At 27.8% G+C, this 25,319-nt stretch overlaps 2 protein-coding genes across 2 annotated transcripts; both read right to left on the reverse strand.

Moving 5' to 3' along the window:
• Nucleotides 1–3,304: 3,304 nt before the first annotated feature.
• On the reverse strand, nt 3,305–5,703 carry LOC110651347 (iridoid oxidase-like). The gene is made up of 3 exons (XM_058142317.1): nt 5,225–5,703; nt 4,152–4,593; nt 3,305–4,076 (listed from the first exon to the last, which is right to left on the reverse strand). Exons 1-3 carry the CDS (start codon nt 5,701–5,703, stop codon nt 3,453–3,455), a joined length of 1,545 nt encoding a protein of 514 aa, XP_057998300.1. The 3' UTR covers nt 3,305–3,452.
• Nucleotides 5,704–15,836: 10,133 nt separating this feature from the next.
• On the reverse strand, nt 15,837–18,468 carry LOC131177347 (iridoid oxidase-like). The gene is made up of 3 exons (XM_058142315.1): nt 17,919–18,468; nt 16,946–17,387; nt 15,837–16,475 (listed from the first exon to the last, which is right to left on the reverse strand). Exons 1-3 carry the CDS (start codon nt 18,395–18,397, stop codon nt 15,852–15,854), a joined length of 1,545 nt encoding a protein of 514 aa, XP_057998298.1. The 5' UTR covers nt 18,398–18,468; the 3' UTR covers nt 15,837–15,851.
• Between the last annotated feature and the right edge of the window lie 6,851 nt (nt 18,469–25,319).

The raw sequence follows: 25,319 nt of genomic DNA on the forward strand, positions 1-25,319 counted from the left end.
TATTTATTCTGTCAGCTGAATTTGTTTCTCTTTTATTGAACCCAGCTATTGTTTTGGAGATTCTAGGAGAGTAGTAATTATAGTACATGGCACTGTTTTAGTCCCTTTTAAAATTTCTTAGTATTGAATTTGTTATTAAATTAAATTTTAAATTAATATTTTAATAATTATTTTATATGTGATTTTCTAGAGTTTTATTTTATTATTGAATCTTAATCCAATTTTGATTAAATAATTTATTTTGTCAATTATCTCTGCATTAAAGCTATTAAGATTTCAGGAACAGGCCCTTTAATGTCTTTTATATTGATTGATATCTGACTATAAAATTTACAGATGAGTTAAGCTAAATTGATTTGAGATTGATCTGATCTTATTGAATCTCTGAAATTATTGAAATAAACTGTTGAAATTGCACTGTCAGTTATTATTCGTTATTTGAAATTTTTTTGTTGATTTTGATTGATTTATGAAAATTAACTTTTGTTTTGAATTGGTACCTATGCCCAGCATTTGTGTCTGCTATTTGTGCCCAGTATCGTTATGGCACTAGACTTTGTGTCCCTAATGTTGATGAGTTGAGAAGAGAAATTAACAAAATTAACTAAAATTAACAAATTAACTAAAATAAGCATTAAGAGCATAAAATTACTAAACTAAAAAGGGCAAAATGGATACAAAATTACCCTAAAATACTTATATAAAATGAGTTTATCAAAGTACCTGCACAGCCATGCTTACTGAATTAAGCTAATGTGGCATTTTTACACATGTGCAATGACTTTACACAAGATCCATTTTTAGCCTAATCTAAGGTTTTTATTAGAGGATAGATAAAACATCTTATCTCATTCTTTCCTCAAGATGAAAGAAAGGAAAAACTAAAAAAAAAAAAAAAAACGCAAAGAAGAAAAAGAATCGAAGAAGAAGTTGAGAAAGACGAGTCATCTTCAAGCTTCCTCCATGGTCTAGCTCGAATTTTGGCTCATCTTCACCAAATTTTTCATTGTTACCAATCAAGTTTTTCAGTTCTTAGCTTGTTTTCATGTTTTTATTCCTTCTTCTATACCTTGATTTTCTTGTAATTAACATGGATTGTGAGTAGTTTTCTTAGATTGTGTAGTCGGGGAGATTTTGTGGATTGAAACTAGGTTATTCCCAATTGAATGAAACTTATGAGGTTTAATCCATTTCTTAGGTACTTATTGACATGCTTAGTGCAGGGCCTCATTAAGTATTATTCTTAATCTTTGATTGAATAACTAAAAGGAGAAAATCAATGGATAGATAATCAAGAAATTGAACTTAATTAACTTAGATTTAGAAATAGATTAAGGATTAAGAGTGTTTTATAGATTAATTGAAGTTCTTAATGAGTTTTAGTTGATCTAAATACCACGAAAGTAGGATTTCGTCAACTATAATACTATTTATTTCACTCAAAAGAGATTTCAAAGGATATAAGAATAAGTCTTCTTTAAACCCATAAATTTCATAAATTAAGCTATTTAGAAAAAATTCCAAATCAACTTGAATAGGAACCCCTAACTCCAAAATAGTCTTTTAATCCATTATGGCTTGAATTCTAATTTTAAATTCTTTAGTTAATCTTGTTTTGCTAGTTATCTTTAACAATACCTTGTTTACTTAATTTTAGTCATTTATTAAATTAGCTAGTTGTTTAAATTGAGTTTTGCATTTTCATACCTTAAACTTCAAATTCCCAAATTTCTTTTATTTGTTTGATTAAATTACAATTTTAACATATATTTTAACTTGTACTGGAGTTGACAAGGGTTCGGGATGGCTCATGCCCATTATTGATTTGACAAGGGTTAGATCTTGTTATTAGGGAACCAAAGAGTTCTACAAGCTGTAGATCTCTGATCTTTGGGAGACTGGTCTGACCACATATGCAGGATCATTTGAATTTTCAACAAATAGGTGATCGGAAGACCGGTAAGTCGAGCCATAGATCGGAATAGCATAGACAAGACAGTTGCTTTAGAGTACACTTAGCATGATCTTCGCTGGGAATCACGTTGATAGTACTATTCCATGAAGTATAGCTGCAAATAAGTTCGAAATTGCTATAACACCTACTCAAGTACATTCTTTTTGAACACACAATTGAAATGTTGTTTGATTAATATCTTGATATTGGGACTAACTTAAGCATCGGAATGGTTGCCAAAAAACTATTGGCCTCACCTTTTCTTGATTTTAGGTTATCCGAATATCCAATATTCATCATTTGGATACCTAGAGAATTACGACAATATCAGAAATAAAGGATCGACTAGTATAGGATCCACTCTACTAAATAAAATATTCTCAAAAGTACCCCATGATATAATGTACAATATTTTTGTCATCTCTTTTATAATTGGTCTTGGTAAAATAAATAATTAATTTAATAAAATTTAAATTAACATTAGTTAAATTAATTATAATAAATAACAAATCAGTAATAAATAGAAAGGAAAGATAAACTAACAAATAATTTTATAAATAAATAAGAAATAAAATTTATTGAAAACAAAAAGATTTTGTTAGTAAATTTAACAAACAAAAATTTTATTAAAATAAAACAATTTTATTAATAAATAATCATGAATTAATTTGACTATCAAGAATGTAAGAAAGGGGAAAAGAGAAGAAAGAGTGGGCCAAAATAATAATTTTTTTTTTGACAACTTGGAAGCCTAATATAATAGGTTAAAGGAACTTTTTCTGAAATAAAATTAAAGTTGAATAATTTTATTGAAACAATTTGAAATTATGGATAAAAATGAAACAAACATCAAAGTTAAAATACAATGGGTAAATTCCCCTTGTATTTTACCTTGCTTATATGATTTACTTTAAATATATTAGTAAAACAACTTATACAACTTGTATATAGGATTGTGGCTTCAATCTAATTTTTGAAAAAAAAAAAGCAATATTTTAAATACCGTTTAAAAGTAATTTAAAAAAATTGTTTGAAATTTTTGTAATTAAAATATGTTAAAATTTAAATTAAAACTAATTTTAAATGATCTCTAACTAACTTATTTAAGGATTTTTCTTGCCTAAACTTGGTCTACCATGAAACTAAGACACAAAATATATTGTGAGACCCACTTATTAAATATATGATCTCACATATTTATGTTTTGAGTTTATAGTGAATCGAGTTTAAACGAGAATTTTCATATATTTAAGGTACTGCTTTTCACAATAATAGCTGAAATTGCAATACTAGCCTTTATATATAATAAAATGATAAAAGCTAATTCAAAAATTAATTAAAAACTTCAAAGAAATAAATGATTATTTAAGTTCATGATATTTATTCTTGTTCATACAATACATTACACAACAACACAATCTATGTAGAGGATCCTAAATTATTAGGAAATGCTCCTCCTATGTAAACTAAACTTGAAATATATATATATATATATTGTTCAGGTAGTCACTTTCCTTGGACGTCTCTTGGGTATGACATTCAAAGGCACAAGCTTTCTCACTGATATCCCAATCCTTTCTCTCATATCTAAGGTTTCAGGGGTTGAATCCTTCTCAAGTTCCCAGTCAAAACAGTGAATTAAAGATGCCAGACCAAGGAGAACTATTCGTTGAGCCAATAACATACCTACACAAATCCGCCTTCCTGATCCAAATGGAAGTAGCTCAAAATTTTGCCCTTTGTAGTCAATACTTGAACCAAGAAATCTCTCAGGCCTAAAGGACAATGGATCTTCCCAAGAATCTGGATCTCTTCCTATTGCCCATACATTCACAAGAACTTGAGTATCTTTGGGTATGTGGTACCCCATGAAATTTGTATCTTGTATTGTGTTTCTCGGAACGAGTAAAGGAACTGGAGGATGCAACCGAAGTGTTTCCTTCAAAACAGCTTGCAAATATGGCAGCTTCTCTATGTCACTTTCTTCAGCATTTCTATTTACTCCAACAACTTCATTGAGTTCTTCTTTAACCTTTCTCATGGCTTCAGGTTTGCGAAGTAACTCTGCCATGACCCATTCTATTACTGTGCTTGTAGTCTCTGACCCGGCAACAAACATTTCCTTCAAGATTAAACGCAAACAAAATTAATTAATTTTAATCCAAAATGTAGTTAATTATGATGTTAATGTGCTTACCATTATGATTATGATGATTTTTTCATATGGAATCTTCTCCTGCCAATCTTTTCCGTCGCCTTCAAATTCCAACAATGTGTCTAGAAAGTCCTTAGCCTTCTCCTCATTCCGTTTGTGCTTCTCAATCCTCTCTTTCACAAACCCTTCAATAATCTCCAATGCTCGTCCCATGTCTTTCAACATGTTCTTCTTTAGTCCTTGTGGATCTAACCATTTGAAGAATGGAAAAAAGTCTGCTACGTTTGGCTTCCCTGCCCACACTAAAATCTTTCCCAGGGTTTGAAAAAATTCATACCCTTCTTTACTTTGCGAATCCAGAAGGTCTTGTGACAGCATGAGGTTCCCAACTACGTTAAATGCCATTATGAAGAGATAGCGAGGTAAATTCACTGCGATTGATTCTCCCCTTGCATTTGCAGCTACTGCATTATCTTCAATACTCCTAGCGAACATTCCCATAGGATGAATTATTATATCCACTTTTTTTCTTTTTGCTAAAATAAAAAAAAGAATTTGAACTATGTGCATTGAATTGGTTTTCACCATTTTATTATATAAGAGGTATATATTTAAAAGCATATCATATAAGCTAGATAAAATATGAGTGTTTTAAAGAAAGTAATAGCTGCCAATTCTAAAAAATTCAAGACAGATTGTTGCAAAACAGCAACTGTAGCTAAGAATAAGAGATTTGAAGGTGATCATACAAAAAAAAAAAAAAAAAAGCGCAAAATAAGATGATTGACTAATCGATAGCATTAAAGTCCATCTCTAAAAATACTATAATTATATCAAAACCCAGAAAAAACAAATGGAAAAAAAAACAAGCATTAACAGTTAAATTTGTAAATTGACCGTTACGAAGCTAATTCACATAGAAAAAGTGTTATTCAACGCTCAATATTACAAGAAATTATTTAGTAAATTTATTATATGTACAACGGATTCGTCATATTCATTGACTATAACGAAATCAAAATTATGAGAAATTATTTGATAAATCTGTTATATGTATGATAAATATAATAACAATCAATTGTCAAAATTAAATGCCCCTTCAAATTTTCTGTTACCTTATCATTTGATCAATGCACTTTCGCCGCATGGAGGCTGTCTCATTGATTCGCTTATTGGTCATCATTTCTATCGAGCAAAGACGCCTAAGCATGCGCCAGTATGGGCTAAACTGGCCAACTGCAAGTGACCCATCTCTGAAGTTATGACTCGTTAATACATCAAGACACTTACGATCACAGAAGCTGGCATCGTGATTCTTGAACAGCTCCGCCGCAGCCTTGGCCGACTGTATCACTACCGTTTCCATGGATCCTAGTCTTAACCGGAGCACAGGTCCATACTTCAACTTCAGCTCCTGTAGAGTTTGATGGGCCACGGTTCCAAGATCGAAAATATTGCCCAAGAGGGGCCATCCTGGAGGCCCTGGAGGCAGGTTCTTTGTTCCATTTCCCCACTTTTTTCCATTTTGGCATAGAACCAGAAACAGTGATAAGAAAAGAGTTGCGCAGACTAGGAAACCGTAGATGTACTCCATTCCTCTCTAGTGTTTTGAGACAGCTACTGCTAGCAGCTGCTCTTTTATAAGATAAATCTTGAAATCTTCCTCCAATAATATCAATTCTACGTGTGGGCTCTCACATTTGACTACGTGCAATTTGAGCGCTTGCAATAGTTGAATATTAATGCGTATTAGTCAACATGAAAATATTTGAAAAACAAGTTAGATATTTTTGATTTAGCAGTTAAATGATAATAATTGTTATTAAAAATAATTAGAAAATTTTCAAATTTTAATATATTATTATAACAATTTTAATTATTAATTAAAAATTATTTTAGATATCATATTTATGAAATGCTCAAAATTAAAAAAATAAAAAATTAAGTCAATATTATTTAATTTATTAATATTTAAAATTATTCTATTTTAAATTCAAGTTTTAATTAAATTTGTTTTTATTTTGGTGTTATAAGCTTTGTGCTTATAAGTCAGTTTGACTGAATATTTTATCATATTATATTAATTTAACTCATTAATATTATTTTTAGTCATTTTCATAATTAATGTGCTTATAAATTATTTTTTAACAAATACATTAATTACTTATCAGTCTTTTATAAACACTTTAACCGAATGCATAACTATTTAAAATTTTAAATGCTTATTAGCTCAAATTAATTTATAAACACTAGGCATTTATAAGCTAATTTTCATAAGTTAAGCTACACACACTCCTAGTAACGGACAACAAGATAAGAAGAGAAATTAACTTTTAATGGGATGTATATATGTATTGGGTTTTAGAAAGAGAGAAAAAGACATTCATTAAAAAGAAAAACAGTACAAAATCTTCTTATAAAATTGAATTTTCTATTAAATAAATTTTAAAAACTAAATATATGAATAATTATTTTATTTTGATGGCATAAATTGAGTTGATAAAGCAATTCAACTGATTTAAACGATGGAAAGCTTACTCCGCTTAATTTCAATTTTTAGTCATTATTTGTTTCCATGAGTTTGCTATGATAATTAGCAAAATAAGATATGCTCTTAAAAATAAGATTTTGTCTATTTTTCTACATTATCAATAAAACAACAAATCAACAAACGAAACAAAATTCTAATATATAAATTTTAAAAATTAAGGTAATAAATAAAGATGTATTCCAAATGAGAGATCATTATTAACACAAATCATAGAAAACAAAAGAAATAAGGAAAAAAAAAAGAGAAGGGGTTACCATCGAAAGTTAGAAAATCGCTCCAATGACTAGCCAATGGTTAGAAAAAGATAGTTGGAGCTAAGAAAAGAGGTGGAGGAGTAGAAAGATTATTAGAGAAAGTCACTCCAATGACAATGACCATCTAGAGGCTAGAAAAAAGAAGGTGGGGGTGAAGAAAAAGAGGTGTAGGAGGCAAAGTTCAAGAAAAGAAGGAAGATTTTTGGATAGAACGAGAAATTATGATCTCTCTAAAAACGCTAGTTAAATTTTTTTAAATTAGATGTATTTATAAAAATATTTGAGAAAGGGAATTTATAATTTCATTGGAAAAATATTTTGACTTAATATCTATTAACTTTTATGAAAATATTTCCAAAGTCATATTTATTCTAAAATATCAAATATTTCTTTATTAGTTATAATCTCATGTGTTATGCATTTAATAACACTTTATCATAGATTGAAAAATATATATTAGATAAAGTTAAAAATAAATAATATATTGTTTAAGTTGTAGAATATAGAGTGATGCACCAATCAAGGTTTTCAAACCGGTCCATTCTGAATTGATAAAGAGAGGGTTAAAAATTTAAAATTTAATCGAGGTTGAATCAATATACTATTAAATAAATATTAAAAATTAATAATAAAACTTTTATTATAATTAATATTATTATATATTTTTTATGTTAAAATATATTTAGTTAAATTTTAATATGTAAATGCTTTTAAAAAAAATCAAATCTTTAATTAATCTTTTAAATGATATTTAGTTATTTATAATAAAGAAATACTCAAAATTAAAATTTTATAATAATAAATTTAGTTATATCAATGAAAAATAAATGCTAATATAATAAATTATATAACACAATAAATAAAAAAATTTATATACGATGATATAAAAAGATAGTGAATAATTCAAGTTAACAATTACCATTAATTATTCAAATTGTAAGTGGGTGAAGAAGAATTTTTAATTGTCTTTGCAATAGTTGAAGGTTAGTAATTATTAATTATTTTAAAAATATAATATTATCTAAATTAATAAAAGAAATCATTTTATATAGTTTTGAAGTGTTATATTTTGTAAAAATATTACACAAAAGATGTGTCGCTTATGTCGTTTGCCGGCAGAAAGAAGGATCTTGGTCACAGGTTTAATTCCCACCAACCACAGCCCACTCATCATGGGGCATGTCTAAAATTTACAAATGGGACTTTGGAATATGATGATCATGAGTATGGTAAGACGAGGATTTACGGGGCATGCATGACATGCAAATGTAAGGGCTGGACCAACGCAAAGGAATTAGGCCTATTTGGGGTGAAAAAAACTAAGCCCAAATTGAGCAAGCCGATGGGGCATGTGATGGGTTGCGTATGTGGGCCTAGTGTGACAAAGTCCAAATCCAGGCTGACTAAGGAAGAGCAGGCTGCCAAGAAAGCGAACAAGGTTGAAAAGTCAAATCCAGGAGCCATGAGGAGAATTCCAGTAAGGATTGACTCCTTTGGCATTGGATTAATTCCTTTTGCGGACAATAAATGTCCTTTTTGTGGAATTTTTGGCGAATCCTCCACTCGTCTGTTGATCCATTATAGCTTCTCTTCTAAGGTTTGGAATTTCTTTTTGAGATGGTGAGGCATTTCATTTTGCTTCCCAAAGAATCTCTCATGCTTATTTGTTCAATGGCGGTCCTTGACTTATGGCAAAGTGCAAGGTGACTTTTGGATGTGTGCTTTTGTTGGAATTCCACGTCAAAATAATATGAAGTGAAAGGGTATTATACAAGTAATTGAGTTATAATATTAACTTAATTAGTCATTTTGATATGTAAAGTAATATAATCACTTATATAAGATTAAACTAAAATGAATTAAAAACATGATTTGACCAATACTCTCTCTAAATTTAACATGGTATCAAAGTTCGATCGACTACTGATTTCACCATCCATAAGATCGTATAATTGAACTCCTATTATTTTCAAGTGACAACTTGAGAGGAGAGTGTTGGAATCTCATATCGAAAGAATATGAAGTAAAAGGGCAATATATAAGTGATTGGATTGCAACATTTACTTAATTAAACATTATGTAAAGTAATTTAATCACTTATATAACCCAAATTAAAATAAATTAAAAACATAATTTGATCAACTCTCTCTTCAAATTCAACAACTTTCTATGCTATCAGATTATTTATCCTGCTATCACAGAATGTCATTTTCAATGGCGCATATCATCGCTTCATTACTATTTGCAGCATCATTTTTCATTGGATCTCCACTTGGATAAAATGCATAATCGATGACTTTCCTTATTCTGGCTCTCAGCTTATGCACGAGGTTAATAGCATTAAACTTTGGACCAATCCTAAGAAAAATCATCCAGCTCTCCTTTGGTCCCCTCCACCTTCTTGGTAGAAATGGAACACAGATGGTTCCTCAATTGGGAATCTTAGAATTAGCGGAATTGGTGGTGTACTTGGTGATTAACTGGGGGTCATCAAATGCATTTTCTTTTGTCCTATAGGAGTAACGGATGCCAATCAAGCTAAGATTAGATCAATTCATAAGGCCTTATTAATCACCAAGTAGCTCTTTTCTTCTAATTCCATCCCTCACAATCTTACTTTTGAATCTGATTCTCAGAATGCTCTCTCCTGGATACAAGGTACTTTACCTGAGCCTTGGAGACTTGCAGCTACATTAATGAGATTTCCAACTTGATTGCTTCTCTGCCTCGAGTCCCCTTCACTCGTACTTTTCGGGAAGCTAATTCTCTAGCTGATCATCTTGCAAAAGCTGGTGTCTATCGCATCGAAGAATTCATTGCTTTCCTCTGATTTTTATCTATAATGCATTTTGTGTTTTTAATTAATTAATTTTAATAAAATATAAATCATAAAGGACATTATGGGCAATACAAACGCCCATAAAGGACAATACAAATGCCTATTATTTTCCATAATGTCCTTTATATATATATTAATTTCATATTTTAATTAATTAAAATTAAAGTTAAGTTTGAGTAGAGTAAGAATTTTAAATTTATATAAATATTAAAATTAATTTAAATAATAAAAATATAATTATAGTTAATTTAAAGAATGAAGGGCATCTTTGGCAAAATTAATATTTTTTCTTTTCACGATTATATATAAATAGATTATTATTATTATTATTATTATTAGTAATTTTAATGAATTTTTAACTTTTAAATCAATAATAGAATTAATCCTAATTTGAAAACTTTAAAAGAAATTATAAATAAAAAATATGAACCAATTAAATTGGTCTATAATTAATAAAAAAAATTATAAAAAAATACCGACCAAACGATATTATTTAAAATAAAAATTTATATAACCATTTTATTTAGTCGGTATTTTTAGTTATTAAAAGAATAAATTACAAACTAAGTAAATGGTAGTTGATTTTTTTAATTTTCAAATTATATTATTTAACATGAAAAAAATATAAAATAATTACCTAATATCTGTTTAGTCAGTAATTACCGATTAATTAACAATAACCAATGATTACCGACTAAAATAATTAGTAAGTAATTACTGACTAAATAATGCTTAATAAATGGCCGCTAATTCCTTTATCCCTACGATCTACCCATGTTAAGACCAACCATATCTCCACCAATTACATACTAAAATTTTTGTCACCTAATTAATGTACTATCTACTTGTAGTTGGTAATTAGATGGTAAGTGGAATTACTAACTAAAATCCTCCTAAAATAGTTAATAATTTTAATAACTAAAGTTTTTTTTTTTTTTTTTAGTGTGATTTGAGAAAACTCCTAACCTTAAATAATCTTAAATATTAATAAATCGTTCAAAAAGAAAACCAAAAGTTTTAGTAACTATCAGTAAGTGAAAGTTGGCCTAAAAGTATAAAAAAAAAAAATTGATGTATTTGATTTGGCAGTTAAATTTCAATAATTGTTGTTAAAATGATATACTTAATAATTTTTCAATTTTTATCATTATTGTTATAATTTTAAATTATTGATTAAAAAATATTTTAGATATCATATTTATGACATAAAAAATAAAAAATAAAATTAAAACTAATAAATTTTAAATTGCTTTAAAATTATCAGGTTTTAAATTCAAATTTCAATTCAACCCAAAAATTGAAAGGTTGAGTGTGACCCCACAAGCTAGTGGATAGATATTTTTATTGGCATTTCATCATATGAGATAGAAATCAATTGCTTTGGCATAATAATTAATTTGTTTGAATACTTGGCAAAAATAAAAAGTATTCAAACAAATTAATTATTATGCCAAAGCAATTGATGTTTGGTATGATCTCCTGTTGGGGATAATACCATTTCGTGAGAATTGTTTAATTTATATTATTATTTGGAAAAGGACCTTTTAACCGAGTGTTGTGGCCCTCAATAGTTCTGTGTCTCTTGTCAAATTAAAGAGGTTGGTTAATTCCCTTTTTTTTTTTTTTCAAGACTTCTTTCTGTATAGATGGAGAAGATACTTGCAATATTAATGTTTTATTTTTTTTTTAAATTAAGTCAAATTTCTAATTAGATTAGCATTAAAGACATTAATATTATATAAGAGTATTTATGGAGATATCATTTTATTTTATTCATTAATGAGAGGTTTTACCTATTGTAGTCCTATAAATGGTTAGATATTTTGGCTTAAGATGAAGAAAGAATATAGTCTAAGAAGAGTAAACTATTATCTATTACAATCTCATGAAGTAAGAGAGACTTCGGTCTAAAATAAAGAATGGCATAATCCAAGAAAAAAGTACTATAGTTCATTGCAATCCCATGGAAGGAAAAAGATTTTCGCTTAATATAAATAAAGGATATAGAATTCAAGAGAAAAAAATTCTTATACATTGATAAGTGCAATATTATTCATGCAGTTGAAGAGACACCCGTTATGATATATAAAGTAATTAAAATAATAAATATATTATATTATGTACAAAGGGGAATTAGAGAATTATGCAATTATGAAATAGGATTATGGACAAATAGTTTTGAATTTATAATTTATGATTTTATTAAAACTAATAGAAAAAGGCATAACTAGCGATGTAACATATATTAAAAGGGTAAATTTTATTGTTGTGATATGTTTACTTTATTTTTTTTATAATTTATGCACTTTTGCAATACATAGAAACTATAATTGGACTTATTGCTGCGTTGTAATACTAACTTCAATAATATTTTATTTCTTCAATAATTATTGGACTTATTAATGGTCAATAAAAGAAATAACCAAAAAAATTACATATCATATTAATGAAGAATTTTGAGAACATTTTATTTTATTTTGTATGTAAATTTTTATATTTTATTTTTTTATTTATGATAGACGAAATTTTAAAAAGAAATATGAAGGATCAACTACTATAAGATCAACTGTGTGAAATAAAATATTCTCAAAATTCATGTAATATTCTTTTTCATTACTCTTATAATTTGTCTGGTATAATAAGATAATTAATTTAATAAATTTTAAATTAATAATAATAAATAATAAATCGTAACAAGAAAGAAAAGATGAACTAACAAATAGTTTTATAATTAAATTTTAAGAAATAAGATTTATTAAAAAATAATGTAACAACCCAAAATTTTAATAATAATAAATAAATAAATAAATTAAAAATTAAATTAAACATTTAAAAATTGAAAATTTTTCCAGGGATGAATCTATTCAGGTTCATTCCTAGAATTTCAAAAAAAAAAACCAAATAGCAAAAAAAACCAGCACCCACCCCCTCTCTCCCTCATGCATCTCTCTTTCCCTCATCTCTTCTCTCCCTTTTCTCTACACTGATCGGCGACCAAGCGGCTTCAGGCGACGCCGGCGAGCCACCAGTCGGCCGGTAGCACCGCCATACGCGGTGGCAAGAGAGAGACAGAAGAGAGAGAAAACGCGCACAGTGGGCAATGGCTTCCCGTCGCTATTCCGGCTTCATCCGACGTCCAATCGAGGCGATTCAGGTGGCGTTGGAAAGCTTGTTCCGAGAGCTTTCTTTCCTACCAATTTTGCAACAAATAGAGGTCGGATGAGTGAGATATGGAGGAGAGAAATTTCGAGTTTTTTAAGCTTTTTGGTCAGATCTAGGACAATCCGAATGTTGAATTGACGATCCAAGACCACCTATGGACTGAGGGAGAGGAGAAGAACATGATAGTTTGATCAGATCCGGCAAATGTCGCCGGCGACCGGCGGCTTGCCATCTTGCTCGGTGGTTCCGACGGTGGCTCCAGTGAGCTTTGGAGATGATTCAACTTCCAGAGGCTTCCTCATAAATTTTTGAGACACAGATAAGCTTCGGGTAAGATTATTTTTATTATTTCCCTGCCTGTGGAGCATAAATGTAGTGCTTCTTAAACAGGAAAAATTAGAGAAAAATTCTAAGAAAAATATATGATAAAAGTAAAATTATTTTGAGACATTCTATGATGTTTGTTGTATTTTTGAGTGATTGTAGAATATTTTTGAAAAAAAATATAGATGGATTTTAGTTAGATTTTTAGCATATGGGTATATAAGATTATTTGAAATTATGATATTTAAATTTTATATAATTGGTTGAAGCTTGAGGATGGAGGTTTAAATATGTGAATATTGAATTGGGTTGAATTAAGAATATGTTAGCTGTTGGAAACTTATGGAATTGAGTAATATTCTTGAATAAAATATTCGTGGATGATCAAAAAATTATAATTCCTTTTGCAATAGCCTCATAATATTATTAAGGACCATGGGGCAAAATTTTAGAATTTTTAGAGCTCATTTGGATAGTTTTTGCAAAAGTGCTAGTTATAGGGACTAAATTATAATTTTTTGAATTATGGTTGTTGACTATTTGGGTGGGCCCAGGAGGGGCCTTGTGATGTGAATGAGTTGTGATTGTGTGATTGGCAGATATAGAAGTGTATTTTGAAGCCTTTTGCAGGTTGGGTAAGTCCCAGGTATAGGGGAAACTCTGCCAGATTTCGGCATGAATTAAGCTGTCTGTTGCCTCTTTAGAGTTTTATTTTAACTTAGTACTAATAAATTTATAATTTAATTATTAGGTGATCGATATCAGCTATTCTCCTCCATCCAGCAGCCACAATAGCCCTCAGTATACTGTGAGTAAAATATTAATTTTAATTGTAATTTCGATATTATTATATGTTCAAGCATGCCCATGCATAACTTATATGTATATATCTATGTAGTTAAACTCTAGGCACGTTTTATGTTGCATTCACATCTGTTAAAGTGCCATGGATGTTGTTTGTGGTAATTTGGAGCAGTGTACGTGCGTTGGCGTGCGTGTGATATGGTGTTGGATATGGACAGGGAGGATAGACACGACTTGAGATCTTCACTGGGATCTGATCCTTCAGGGTAGACACGGCTTGAGTTCTTCGCTGGGACCCCGTATTTGGTTTATTAAGCGAAAGTTTGACTTGAGATTTTCGCTGGCAGAGGTTGGATTAAGAGGGCTATATAGGGGATCAGCTCCCATATATATATTGTCTGACACTCTCGGGTGTGTGAGTGCACCAAATTGCCTTTTTGATGTGATTTGTATGAAATTTATGACGATGTTGCATTTCACTCCATAGGTTGCATTAGCTTTAGATAGCTATAGAGATTATAGTTAGAATTGATGTTTTACTCTCTGAGTCAAATGCTCACTCCTGTTCACAATATTTTTCAAGGCTACAGGAGAAGACCTTTTTCAGAATAACCTGTTCCTTTCCTCGCAGGTTATGAAAATAAAATTTTCTTAACTGTATTATTATTATTATATAAATTCGTAATTTAGAACTCCGCATGTACTAGTAGTAGCATTAATCCTGTCGGGGACTGTATTAATTTAAGTTTTTGTATTAACAAATGAAAAATTTTTATGAGTTTTAAATAGTTTATAAATGATATAACAGGGTTGAGCTGGGCTCCCCTAATTTTAGTTTCTGATAATTACTGGGTTAAGTTGGCCCGAAATAAAATTATAACAGTTTAATTTAAATTATTTTATATGCAATTTGGGACTAAATTGTGGACCTGGTCATGGGTTTGAGAACAGTAAGGCTTACTATGGGCCTCGGGGGCTTTATGCCGGCCCAGGTCCTAGTGCTGGTCCGGCCCATAAGTTGGGTCGTAACAAATAAAATAATTTTATTACCAAATTTAATAAATAAAAATTATGTTAAAATAAAATAATTTTATTAAAAATATAATAAATAATAGTTTCATTAATAAATTTAATAAATAGATAGTGAGAGAGATGGGGAAAGAGATAAAATGGAGAGTGAGAGCAGAATACTATAATTTTTTGATAATTTGGAAGCCCACTATAACAAGATAAGGGAATTTTTTTAAAATAAAATTAAAATTAAATAATTATTAAAATAATTTGAAATTAAAGAATAAAAATGAAATAAATAACAAAAGTTGAAAAATGATGAATAAAAATTATCCCTTATATTTTAGACAACTTATAGAACTTGTACATGGGATTGTGTTTTCAATCTAATTTTTTAAAAAACATTATTTTAAATAACATTAAAACCATAATTTAAAAAAATTGTTTGAAATATATATATATATATATATATATATATATATATATATAAAGTCTTTAAATTTAAATTAAAATTCAATTTTTGTGATCTCCAACTAACATATTTAAGCGTTACTTTTTTCAATAATAGTTCAAATGTTAATGTCAAATAAGCCATTTATATATAATAAAATGATAAAAATTAACCCAAAAATCAATTAAAAAATTCAAAAAAAAAATTATTGAAGTTCATGATATTTATTCTTGTTCATATTACACAACCGTACAATCTAGATAGGGGATTCTAAATTATTAAGAGATACATTTCTCACACATATTAATTAAACTTTTAAACTTGAAAGTGCCTATGTTTTTGTTTTTCAAGTAGCCATGGTCCTTAGACGTCTCTTGGGTATGACATTCAAAGGCACAAGCTTTCTCACTGACATCCCAATGTTTTCTCTCATATCTAAGGTTTCTGGAATTGACCCTTCGACAAGCTCCCAGTCAAAACATTGAATTAAAGATGCAAGACCAAGGAGAACCATTCGTTGAGCCAATAACATACCTACACAAATCCGTCTCCCTGATCCAAATGGAATTAGCTCAAAATTTTGCCCTTTGTAGTCAATGCTTGAACCAAGAAATCTCTCAGGCTTGAAGGATAATGGATCTTTCCAAGAATCTGGGTCTCTTCCTATTGCCCATACATTCACAAGAACTTGAGTATCTTTGGGTATGTGGTACCCCATGAAATATGTATCATGTATTGTATTTCTCGGAACGAGTAAAGGAACTGGAGGATGGAACCGAAGTGTTTCCTTTAAAACAGCTTGCAAATATGGCAGCTTCTCTATGTCAATCTCTTCAACATTTCTATTTACCCCAACTACTTCATTGAGTTCTTCTTTAACCTTTCTCATGGCTTCAGGTTTGCGAAGTAACTCTGTCATGGCCCATTCTACTGTTGTGCTTGTACTGTCTGACCCAGCAATAAACATTTCCTTCAACATCAAACAAAAACAAAATTAATAATTTTTAAGCCAAAATGTACTTAACTAAGTGCAACTAAGTGCTTCCTTCTTAAGAAATTATCTTCACTTCATGATTTATGTAACATAATTATTGTGCAAAAAGGCAACCACAGTAGAGAAAAAGACTATGTAGCTGAGTCATAACTAAAATATTATAATTTAGAATTTATTAACTTCCGTTTGACATTGTTGTTAAAATTGTAGTTAATAAAAATATTTCTTAAATATATTTATGAAAAAATATTAAAAACTAATTTAAAATTAAATTTCATATGTTTATTCTAAGAACTCTAAAATGATAAAATTGTTTTTTCAAACTTTTTTTTTCGATATATATATATATATATATATTTTTTTTTTTTTTTTTTTTTTTTTAGAAGCATGATTTTAATCCATAACCTCAATGCCAAATTGGGATTAAGTTATGTTAATGCGCTTACCATTATGATTATGATGATTTTTTCATGTGGGATCTTCTCTTGCCAATCTTTTCCGTCACCTTCAAATTCCAACAATGTGTCTAGGAAGTCCTTAGCCTTCTTCTCATTCGGTTTGTGCTTCTCAATCCTCTCTTTCACAAACCCTTCAATAATCTCTATCGCTCGTCCCAGGTCTTTCAACATGTTCTTCTTTAGTCCTTGTGGATCTAACCATTTCAAGAAAGGCAGAAAGTCTGCTACATTTGGCTTCCCTGCCCACACTGTAGTCTTTCCTATGGCTTGAAAGAATTCATACCCTTCTTTACTTTGTGAATGCAAAAGGTCTCGTGACAGCATGAGGTTCCCAACTATGTTAAATAACATTGTGGAGAGATAGTGACGTAAATTCACTGCGACTGATTCTCCCCTTGCACCTCCAGCTGTCGCATCATCTTCAATACTCCTAGTGAACATTCACATAGGATGAATTATTATGATCCACTTTTTTCTTTTTTTTACTAAAACAGAAGAATTTTAACTATGTGCTTTGAATTGATTTTTCTCATTTTATTATATTAAGTCGTAAATGAGTTATATATTTAAAAGTAGATCATATAAGTGTTTTAAAGAAAGCAATAGCTCTCAATTCTAAAAATTTCAAGAATAGGAGATTTTGAAGGTGATCACATTCAAAATAAAATAAAATAATTAAATAACTCAATATTATTAAAGTCTTATCTCTAAACAAGTATTAGGAGTTGAATTTCTAAATTGACCGTTACAAGATTAATTCACATAGAAAAAACGATATTTAATACCCAATGTTACAAGAAATTATTTAGTAAATCTATTATATGTATACTGAATATATCATATTCATCGATTACAATTAGATGAAAATTATGAGAAATTATTTGATAAAATCTGTTATATGTATGATAAATATAATAACAATCAAGGTTAAAATTAAATGCACCTTAAAATTTTCCGTTACCTTATCATTTGATCAATGCATTTTCGCCGTATGGAGGTTGTCTCATTGATTCGCTTATTGGACATCATTTCCATAGAGCAAAGACGCCTAAGCATGCGCCAGTACGGGCTAAACTGGCCGACTGCAAGTGACCCATCCCTGTAGTTATGACTCGTTAACACATCAAGACACTTACGATCACAGAAGTTGGCGTCGTGATTCTTGAACAGCTCTGCCGCAGCCTTGGCCGACTGTATCACCACCGTTTCCATGGATCCTAGTCTTAACCGGAGCACAGGTCCATACTTCAACTTAAGCTCTTGCAGAGTTTGATGGGGCACGGTTCCAAGATCGAAAATATTGCCCAAAAGTGGCCATCCTGGAGGCCCTGGAGGCAGGTTCTTGGTTCCCTTTCCCCACTTTTTTCCATTTAGGCACAGAACCAGAGCTAGTGATAAGAAAAGAGTTGAGCAAACAAGGACACTGTACATGTAATCCATTCCTCTCCTGTGTTTTGAGACGGCTACTGCCAGCAGCTGCTCTTTTACAAGATAAATCTTGACATCTTCCTTCAATCTTGACATCTTCCTTCAATAATATCTCATTCTACGTGTGGGCTCTCACACGTGAACGAATGCAACACGAACGCTTGCAATCGTTGAATATTTGCATTAAATAATTTTTAAAAAATTGTAAATCAGCTAAAAGGACAATTTACTAAACTTATAGTACTATTATGCGTAATATTATATATATATATATATATATATATATATATATATATATATATATATTATTTATTATTTTATTTATTTTAATATTATTTATTATTTTAATTTAGTAATATTTAAATTATTTTAAAATTATTCTATTTTATATTTAAAATTTAATTAAATTCAGCAGTTATTACGTCTTAATCTCAAATTAATAAAAGTGAGTAAATTTCAATTAAATTCAAAAACTATTTAAAAGTTGAGTATGACATCCTGATCAATTATGCACATAGATATATTATCCTATTCCCAGAAATGGATAATTATTAATGAAACGATGGAAAGCAAATTTCACTTGATTTTGACTTCTAGTCATTATTTTAATTTTTTTTTTTTTTTTGTTTTTGTGAGCCTGCGATTATAATTAATAAAATAAAATATGCTTTTGAAAATAAAATTTTGTCTTTTTTTTTTACTACCAACAAAATAACTAATCAACAAATCACATAAAATTCTAATTCATATAAATTAATATATGAATTTTAAAAAGTTAAGGCAATAAATACAGATGAACTCCAAATAAGAGATCATTATTAACACAAAATCGTAGAAAATAAAAGAAATAAGAAGGGGAAGAAAAGAGGAGGGTTCACCATTAAAAGTAAGAAAATGGCTCCATTGATTACCTAAATGTTAGAAAAAAGAGGTGGAGTGAAGAAAAAATAAGTGGAGGAGAACAAAGATGACGAAAAGGAAAAAGATTTTTAGAGAGAGAGAAATCATGGTCTCTTAAAAATCTTAGTCAAATCTTTTTTTTCTTTTAATTAGATATATTTATAAAAGTATTTGAGGAAGGGAAATTAATTTTTCATTGACAAAATATTTTGACTTTAAAAATCTATCGACTTTTTTTAAAATATTTCCAAAGTCATATTTATTTGACAATAACAAATATTTTTTTTAGTTATAATCTCGTGTATTATGTAATTAATAATTTATTTTATCATAAATTTAATAAAATATATATTAGATAAAATTAAAAAAAAAAACCTAGTCTTGATAAGTATATAAACTGTAAAAAATTAAAATTGAGTAATTTTATTATAATAATTTTTTTTATTAACAAATTAGGAAAAATTTAACATAGGCATTCAACTATATCTGATCCATAGATGATCTAAGTCCAGTTTGACAAAAATATGCAACGTATATTTTTAGATATATTTAATTTTACCATTAAATTTCAATCATTGTTATTTTCAATCATTTTTTTGCTATTATTATGATTTTAAGTAGAAAATATTTTGATTGACTTTTATTGTCTTTTATTTAAATTTAGAACTCTGCATAGACCAATAGTTATATTTTTTTATTCGAGTTATAATAACTTAGTTCTGAAATTATAAAATTAATTATGTGAGATTATATAGATATATGAAATATTTACAATTGATGATAGAGGGAGCTGAACTCCCAAATTTTGATATTTGTGGTTTGAAAATTGTGAGGGTGAGTTGAGTTTCTTGTATTATTGATTTTATTTATTTACTAATCCGATAAGTAAATGCTCCCCGTTGGATGGTCTAATTTATAGTCGAACTCTATTCGTTTATTTTCTTGAAATTGGACTACCTTATTGGGTTTTATGGTCAGGTCAGAGATAGTTAGACTTACTACAGGCTTCAGGGAATTAATGCTAACTCAAGCCCTAATGTCGATCTGTCTCAGAAATTGGGTCATGATAAATATTGTCTTTTAGAGACAAATATATTGAGATAAATAAGAAATATGTTACTAATAACCATTATTTAAGGTAAAATTTTATTGGTCTCTAAATATTATTATTTATTTCTAATGACTCCTTTTTTGAGATAAAAATTTATTAGTCTCTAAATATTATATTATTTGTTTCTAATAATTAATTTTTCAAAGTAAAAACCTATTATTAGTCTCTAAATGTATTATTTTTTTGTTTCTAATAATTAATTTTTTGAGGCAAAATTTATTAATCTCTAAATGTTATATTATTTGTTTCTAATTTATTAAGATTAACTTTATTTATATAAGAAGCTTTAAGGTTTTTTTTTTCTTTAAATTTTTCTCTAAAAATTTCCCTTTTTCAATATATATATATATAAGTGATTTTTAAAAAATTAAACATGTAAATACATACACAATTATATTTATATTGTATTATGTTTGCATATATTAAAATAAAAAAAATATTTTTTTCTTTTAATCTATATAATTAAAGCTTCTAATTAACATATTGTTATTAATCATTGAACTAACAAGTGTTATTAATTTCTTAAAAAAAACTTAAAAATTTGATAAAAACATTTTTTTATTAAACTACAAATATTTTGATGATTTGAATTTATTAATTATACATATATTAACATATTTATTTTTTAATTAAATTTGTACTTAAAAATATACGAGTAATGTAATAAAATAATAAAATATGATTATATAATATAACATGTTATTAGTTCTTTATTATGGTAAAGTATTTATATGATGAATGAAAATTTTAAATTCTAAATCATAAATTAAGAAAATAATAATTGTAAAAAAAAAAAAAGAAAAAGCGATATTCCACATTATTTTTTCAAAGACTTGAGCAGTGATAGTTTTTTTTTATAAAAGGTAATCCTCCCCCTTTGACATTTTAAGTGAACTCTATATACAGGGTTGCTAATTATTATTTATTTTTAAAAAAAATTATATTTATTTATTTTAAATAATATTTATTATTTTTAGTAATTTAAATAAATTTCATTTAAATTATAGTAGTAAATAAATATTATATTATTAAAGACAAATAAATTCATTTATATTAATAATTAATGATATAAAGAAATTAATATATAATGAGAAGATAATTTATTTTTAGAAAATATTATCAGAGACAAATTTTTTTGATTCTAAAAGTAACTTCAGAAATTTTAGTATAAACAATTAAGGACAATTTAATTTGTCTTTAAAAATAGATTTAGGAGTAAATAATATAATTTATTAAAATGAAAAATGAGACAATTTTTTTCTCTATAAGTTATTAGTATAGATAAATATATTTGTCTCTAAAGATTAAATTAATATCAAATATACATTTATTTCTATATTTATCTCTAATTACATTTAAAGACAATAATAAATGGGACAAATAATTATTTCTCTCTAAAAATATATAGAAAAATAAATAATTTTTTGAGTCAAAATTTTTAGTCTCAACATAATAATTTTAATGTAATGTCCCATGACATGTTATCACCAATTTATAGATTAATATATAATTAAATTTAACTTATCATCGCTCTAAATTAGTGTCTCAAAGTCATTCCTTAACATCTAAATTTTCTTCACAAAATTTTAAAAAAATGTTATTCATCTTTGGCTATATGATTTAATATATACAATCATCAACTTAAACAATTTTTAATGTCAATTTCTCTATCTTCTCCATGGCCAAGCTTTTTTCGTAATTACTAAGCTATAATCATTGAATTGAGTGGATATCTTCTTGGTTTCTTTTTGAATTTTAAAAAGGATAATTCTATATTTAGAGCTTCCTAATTTCTTTAAATACGATTATTTCCCATTTTTTTTACCTTCTTAATAACAGAGGCGGATTAAATAATAATTTTGTTTTTCTTTTAATTTTTTTAAATAATAATCTTTTATTTTTAAATGAAAATAATTAAAAATTAAATTAATTTATTTAAATTTGTAAATAATTAATTATAATTTAATATATTATAATTTTTTATTTTTAGCTTCTATCATATAGTTGTTCTTTTCACTTAATTTTATTTCAAAAATTCAAGAAAATTTGATTAAAAATTTTAAAGAAGAGATTTTTCCTATATATATATATATATATATATATATATATATATATATATATATGAAACTAGAATTCCTGACGTTTATTCTAACTTTTACAATAAATTTGTGGAAACCCATTTTTTTTTTTTTTTATTAAAGTTATTATTATTATATTTTTTTTTTCTTTCCTGACTTTACTTTTACAGTTTCCTAAAACTGACGTATTTTTGTTAACTTCATTATTATTATTATTATTTACTTTGGTTTCAAATAAAATTTTTATATTTAATGGCTTTATCAAATTAGTTTAGTTGATTAAATTTTGCTATATTTTAAGTATGTAGGAGATTCAAATATTCATTCTGTCAACTGAATTTGTTTCTTTTTTATTGAACCTAGCTATTGTTTTGGAGGTTCCAGGAGAGTAGTAATTATAGTACATAGCACTGTTTTAGTCCCTTTTAAAATTTGTTAGCATTGAATTTGTTATTAAACTAAATTTTAAATTAATATTTTAACAATTATTTTATATGTAATTTTCTAGAGTTTTATTTTATTATTGAATCTTAATCCAATTTTGATTAAATAATTTATTTTGTCAATTATCTCTGCATTAAAGTTATTAAGATTCCAGGAACAGGCCCTTTAATGTCTTTTGTATTAATTGATATCTGACTATGAAATTTACAGATGTGTTACGCTAAATTAATTTGAGAATGATCTGATCTTATTGAATATTTGAAATTATTGAAATAAACTGTTGAAATTGCACTGTTAGTTATTATTCGCTATTTGAAATTTTTTTGTTGATTTTGATTGAATTTTTGTTTTGAATTGGTATCTGTGCCCAGCATCTGTATCTGCTATTTGTGCCCAGTATCGTTATGGCACTGGACTTTGTGTCCCTAGTGTTGATGAGTTGAGAAGAGAAATTAACAAAATTAACTAAAATTAACAAATTAACTAAAATAAGCATTAAGAGCATAAAATTACTAAACTAAAAGGGCAAAATGGATGCAAAACTACCATAAAATACTTATATAAAATGAGTTTATCAAAGTACCTGCACAGCCATGCTTACTGAATTCAGCTAATGTGGCATTTTTACACATGTGCAATGACTTCACACAAGATCCATTTTTAGCCTAATCTAAGGTTTTTATTAGAGGATATATAAAACATCTTATCTCATTCTTTCCTCAAGATGAAAGAAAGGAAAAACTAAAAAAAAAAATGCAAAGAAGAGAAAGAATCGAAGAAGAAGTTGAGAAAGATGAGTCATCTTCAAGCTTCCTCCATGGTCTAGCTCGAATTTTGGCTCATCTTCACCAGATTCTTCATTGTTACCAATCAAGTTTTTCAGTTCTTAGCTTCTTTTCATGTTTTTATTCCTTCTTCTATGCCTTGATTTTCTTATAATTAACATGGATTGTGAGTAGTTTTCTTAGATTGTGTAGTTGGGGAGATTTTGTGGATTGAAACTAGGATATTCCCAATTGAATGAAACTTATGAGGTTTAATCCATTTTTTACGTACTTATTGACATGCTTAGTGTAGGGCCTCATTAAGTATTATTCTTAATTTTTTATTGAAGAACTAAAAGGAGAAAATCAATTGATAGATAATCAAGAAATTGAACTTAATTAACTTAGATTTAGAAATAGATTAAGGATTAAGAGTGTTTTATAGATTAATTAAAGTTCTTAATGAGTTTTAGTTGATCTAAATACCGCGAAAGTAGAATTTCGTCAACTATAACACTATTTATTTCACTCGAAAGAGATTTCAAAGGATACAAGAATTAGTCTTCTTTAAACCCATAAATTTCATAAATTGGGCTATCTAGGAAAAATTCCAAATCAACTTGAATAGGAACCCCTAAATCCATAATAGTCTTTTAATCTATTATGGCTTGAATTCTAATTTTAAGTGCTTTAGTTAATCTTGTTTTGCTAGTTATCTTTAACAATACCTTGTTTACTTAATTTTAGTCATTTATTAAATTAGCTAGTTGTTTAAATTGAGTTTTGCATTTTCATACCTTAAACTTCAAATTCCCAAATTTCTTTTATTTGTTTGATTAAATTACAATTTTAACATATATTTTAACTTGTAATGGAGTTGACAAGGGTTCGGGATGGCTCGTGCCCATTATTGATTTGACAAGGGTTAGATCTTGTTATTAGGGAACCAAAGAGTTCTACAAGCTGTAGATCTCTGATCTTTGGGAGATTGGTCAGACCACATATGCAGGATCATTTGAATTTTCAACAAATAAGTGATCGGAAGACCGGTAAGTTGAGCCATAGATCGAAATAGCATAGACAAGATAGTTGCTTTAGAATACACTTAGCATGATCTTCGCTGGGAATCACGTTGATAGTACTATTCCATGACGCATAGCTGCAAATAAGTTCGAAATTGCTATAACACCTACTCAAGTACATTCTTTTTTAACACACAATTGAAATGTTGTTTGATTACTATTTTGATATTGGGACTAACTTAAGCATCGGAATGGTTGCCAAAAAACTATTGGCCTCACCTTTTCTTGATTTTAGGTTACCCGAATATCCAATATTCATCATTTGGATACCTAGAGAATCACGACAATATCAGAAATAAAGGATCGACTAGTATAGGATCCACTCTACTAAATAAAATATTCTCAAAAGTACCCCATGATATAATTTACAATATTTTTGTCATCTCTTTTATAATTAGTCTTGGTAAAATAAATAATTAATTTAATAAAATTTAAATTAAAATTAGTTAAATTAATTATAATAAATAACAAATCAGTAATAAATAGAAAGGAAAGATAAACTAACAAATAATTTTATAAATAAATAAGAAATAAAATTTATTGAAAACAAAAAGA

Source organism: Hevea brasiliensis, unplaced genomic scaffold, assembly GCF_030052815.1.
Source record: "Hevea brasiliensis isolate MT/VB/25A 57/8 unplaced genomic scaffold, ASM3005281v1 Scaf413, whole genome shotgun sequence".
Classification (NCBI taxonomy): Eukaryota; Viridiplantae; Streptophyta; class Magnoliopsida; order Malpighiales; family Euphorbiaceae; genus Hevea; species Hevea brasiliensis.

Bases quoted from the DNA above. Each gene is read 5' to 3' on its own strand.
- LOC131177347 (XM_058142315.1), bottom strand. From the start codon at position 18,397: ATGGATTACATGTACAGTGTCCTTGTTTGCTCAACTCTTTTCTTATCA. The intron at 17,388-17,918 runs GTAACGGAAAAT...AATGTTCACTAG, and splicing joins TGCATTGATCAAATGATAAG to GAGTATTGAAGATGATGCGA. The intron at 16,476-16,945 runs GTAAGCGCATTA...TTGATGTTGAAG, and splicing joins AAATCATCATAATCATAATG to GAAATGTTTATTGCTGGGTC.
- LOC110651347 (XM_058142317.1), bottom strand. From the start codon at position 5,703: ATGGAGTACATCTACGGTTTCCTAGTCTGCGCAACTCTTTTCTTATCA. The intron at 4,594-5,224 runs GTAACAGAAAAT...AATGTTCGCTAG, and splicing joins TGCATTGATCAAATGATAAG to GAGTATTGAAGATAATGCAG. The intron at 4,077-4,151 runs GTAAGCACATTA...TTAATCTTGAAG, and splicing joins AAATCATCATAATCATAATG to GAAATGTTTGTTGCCGGGTC.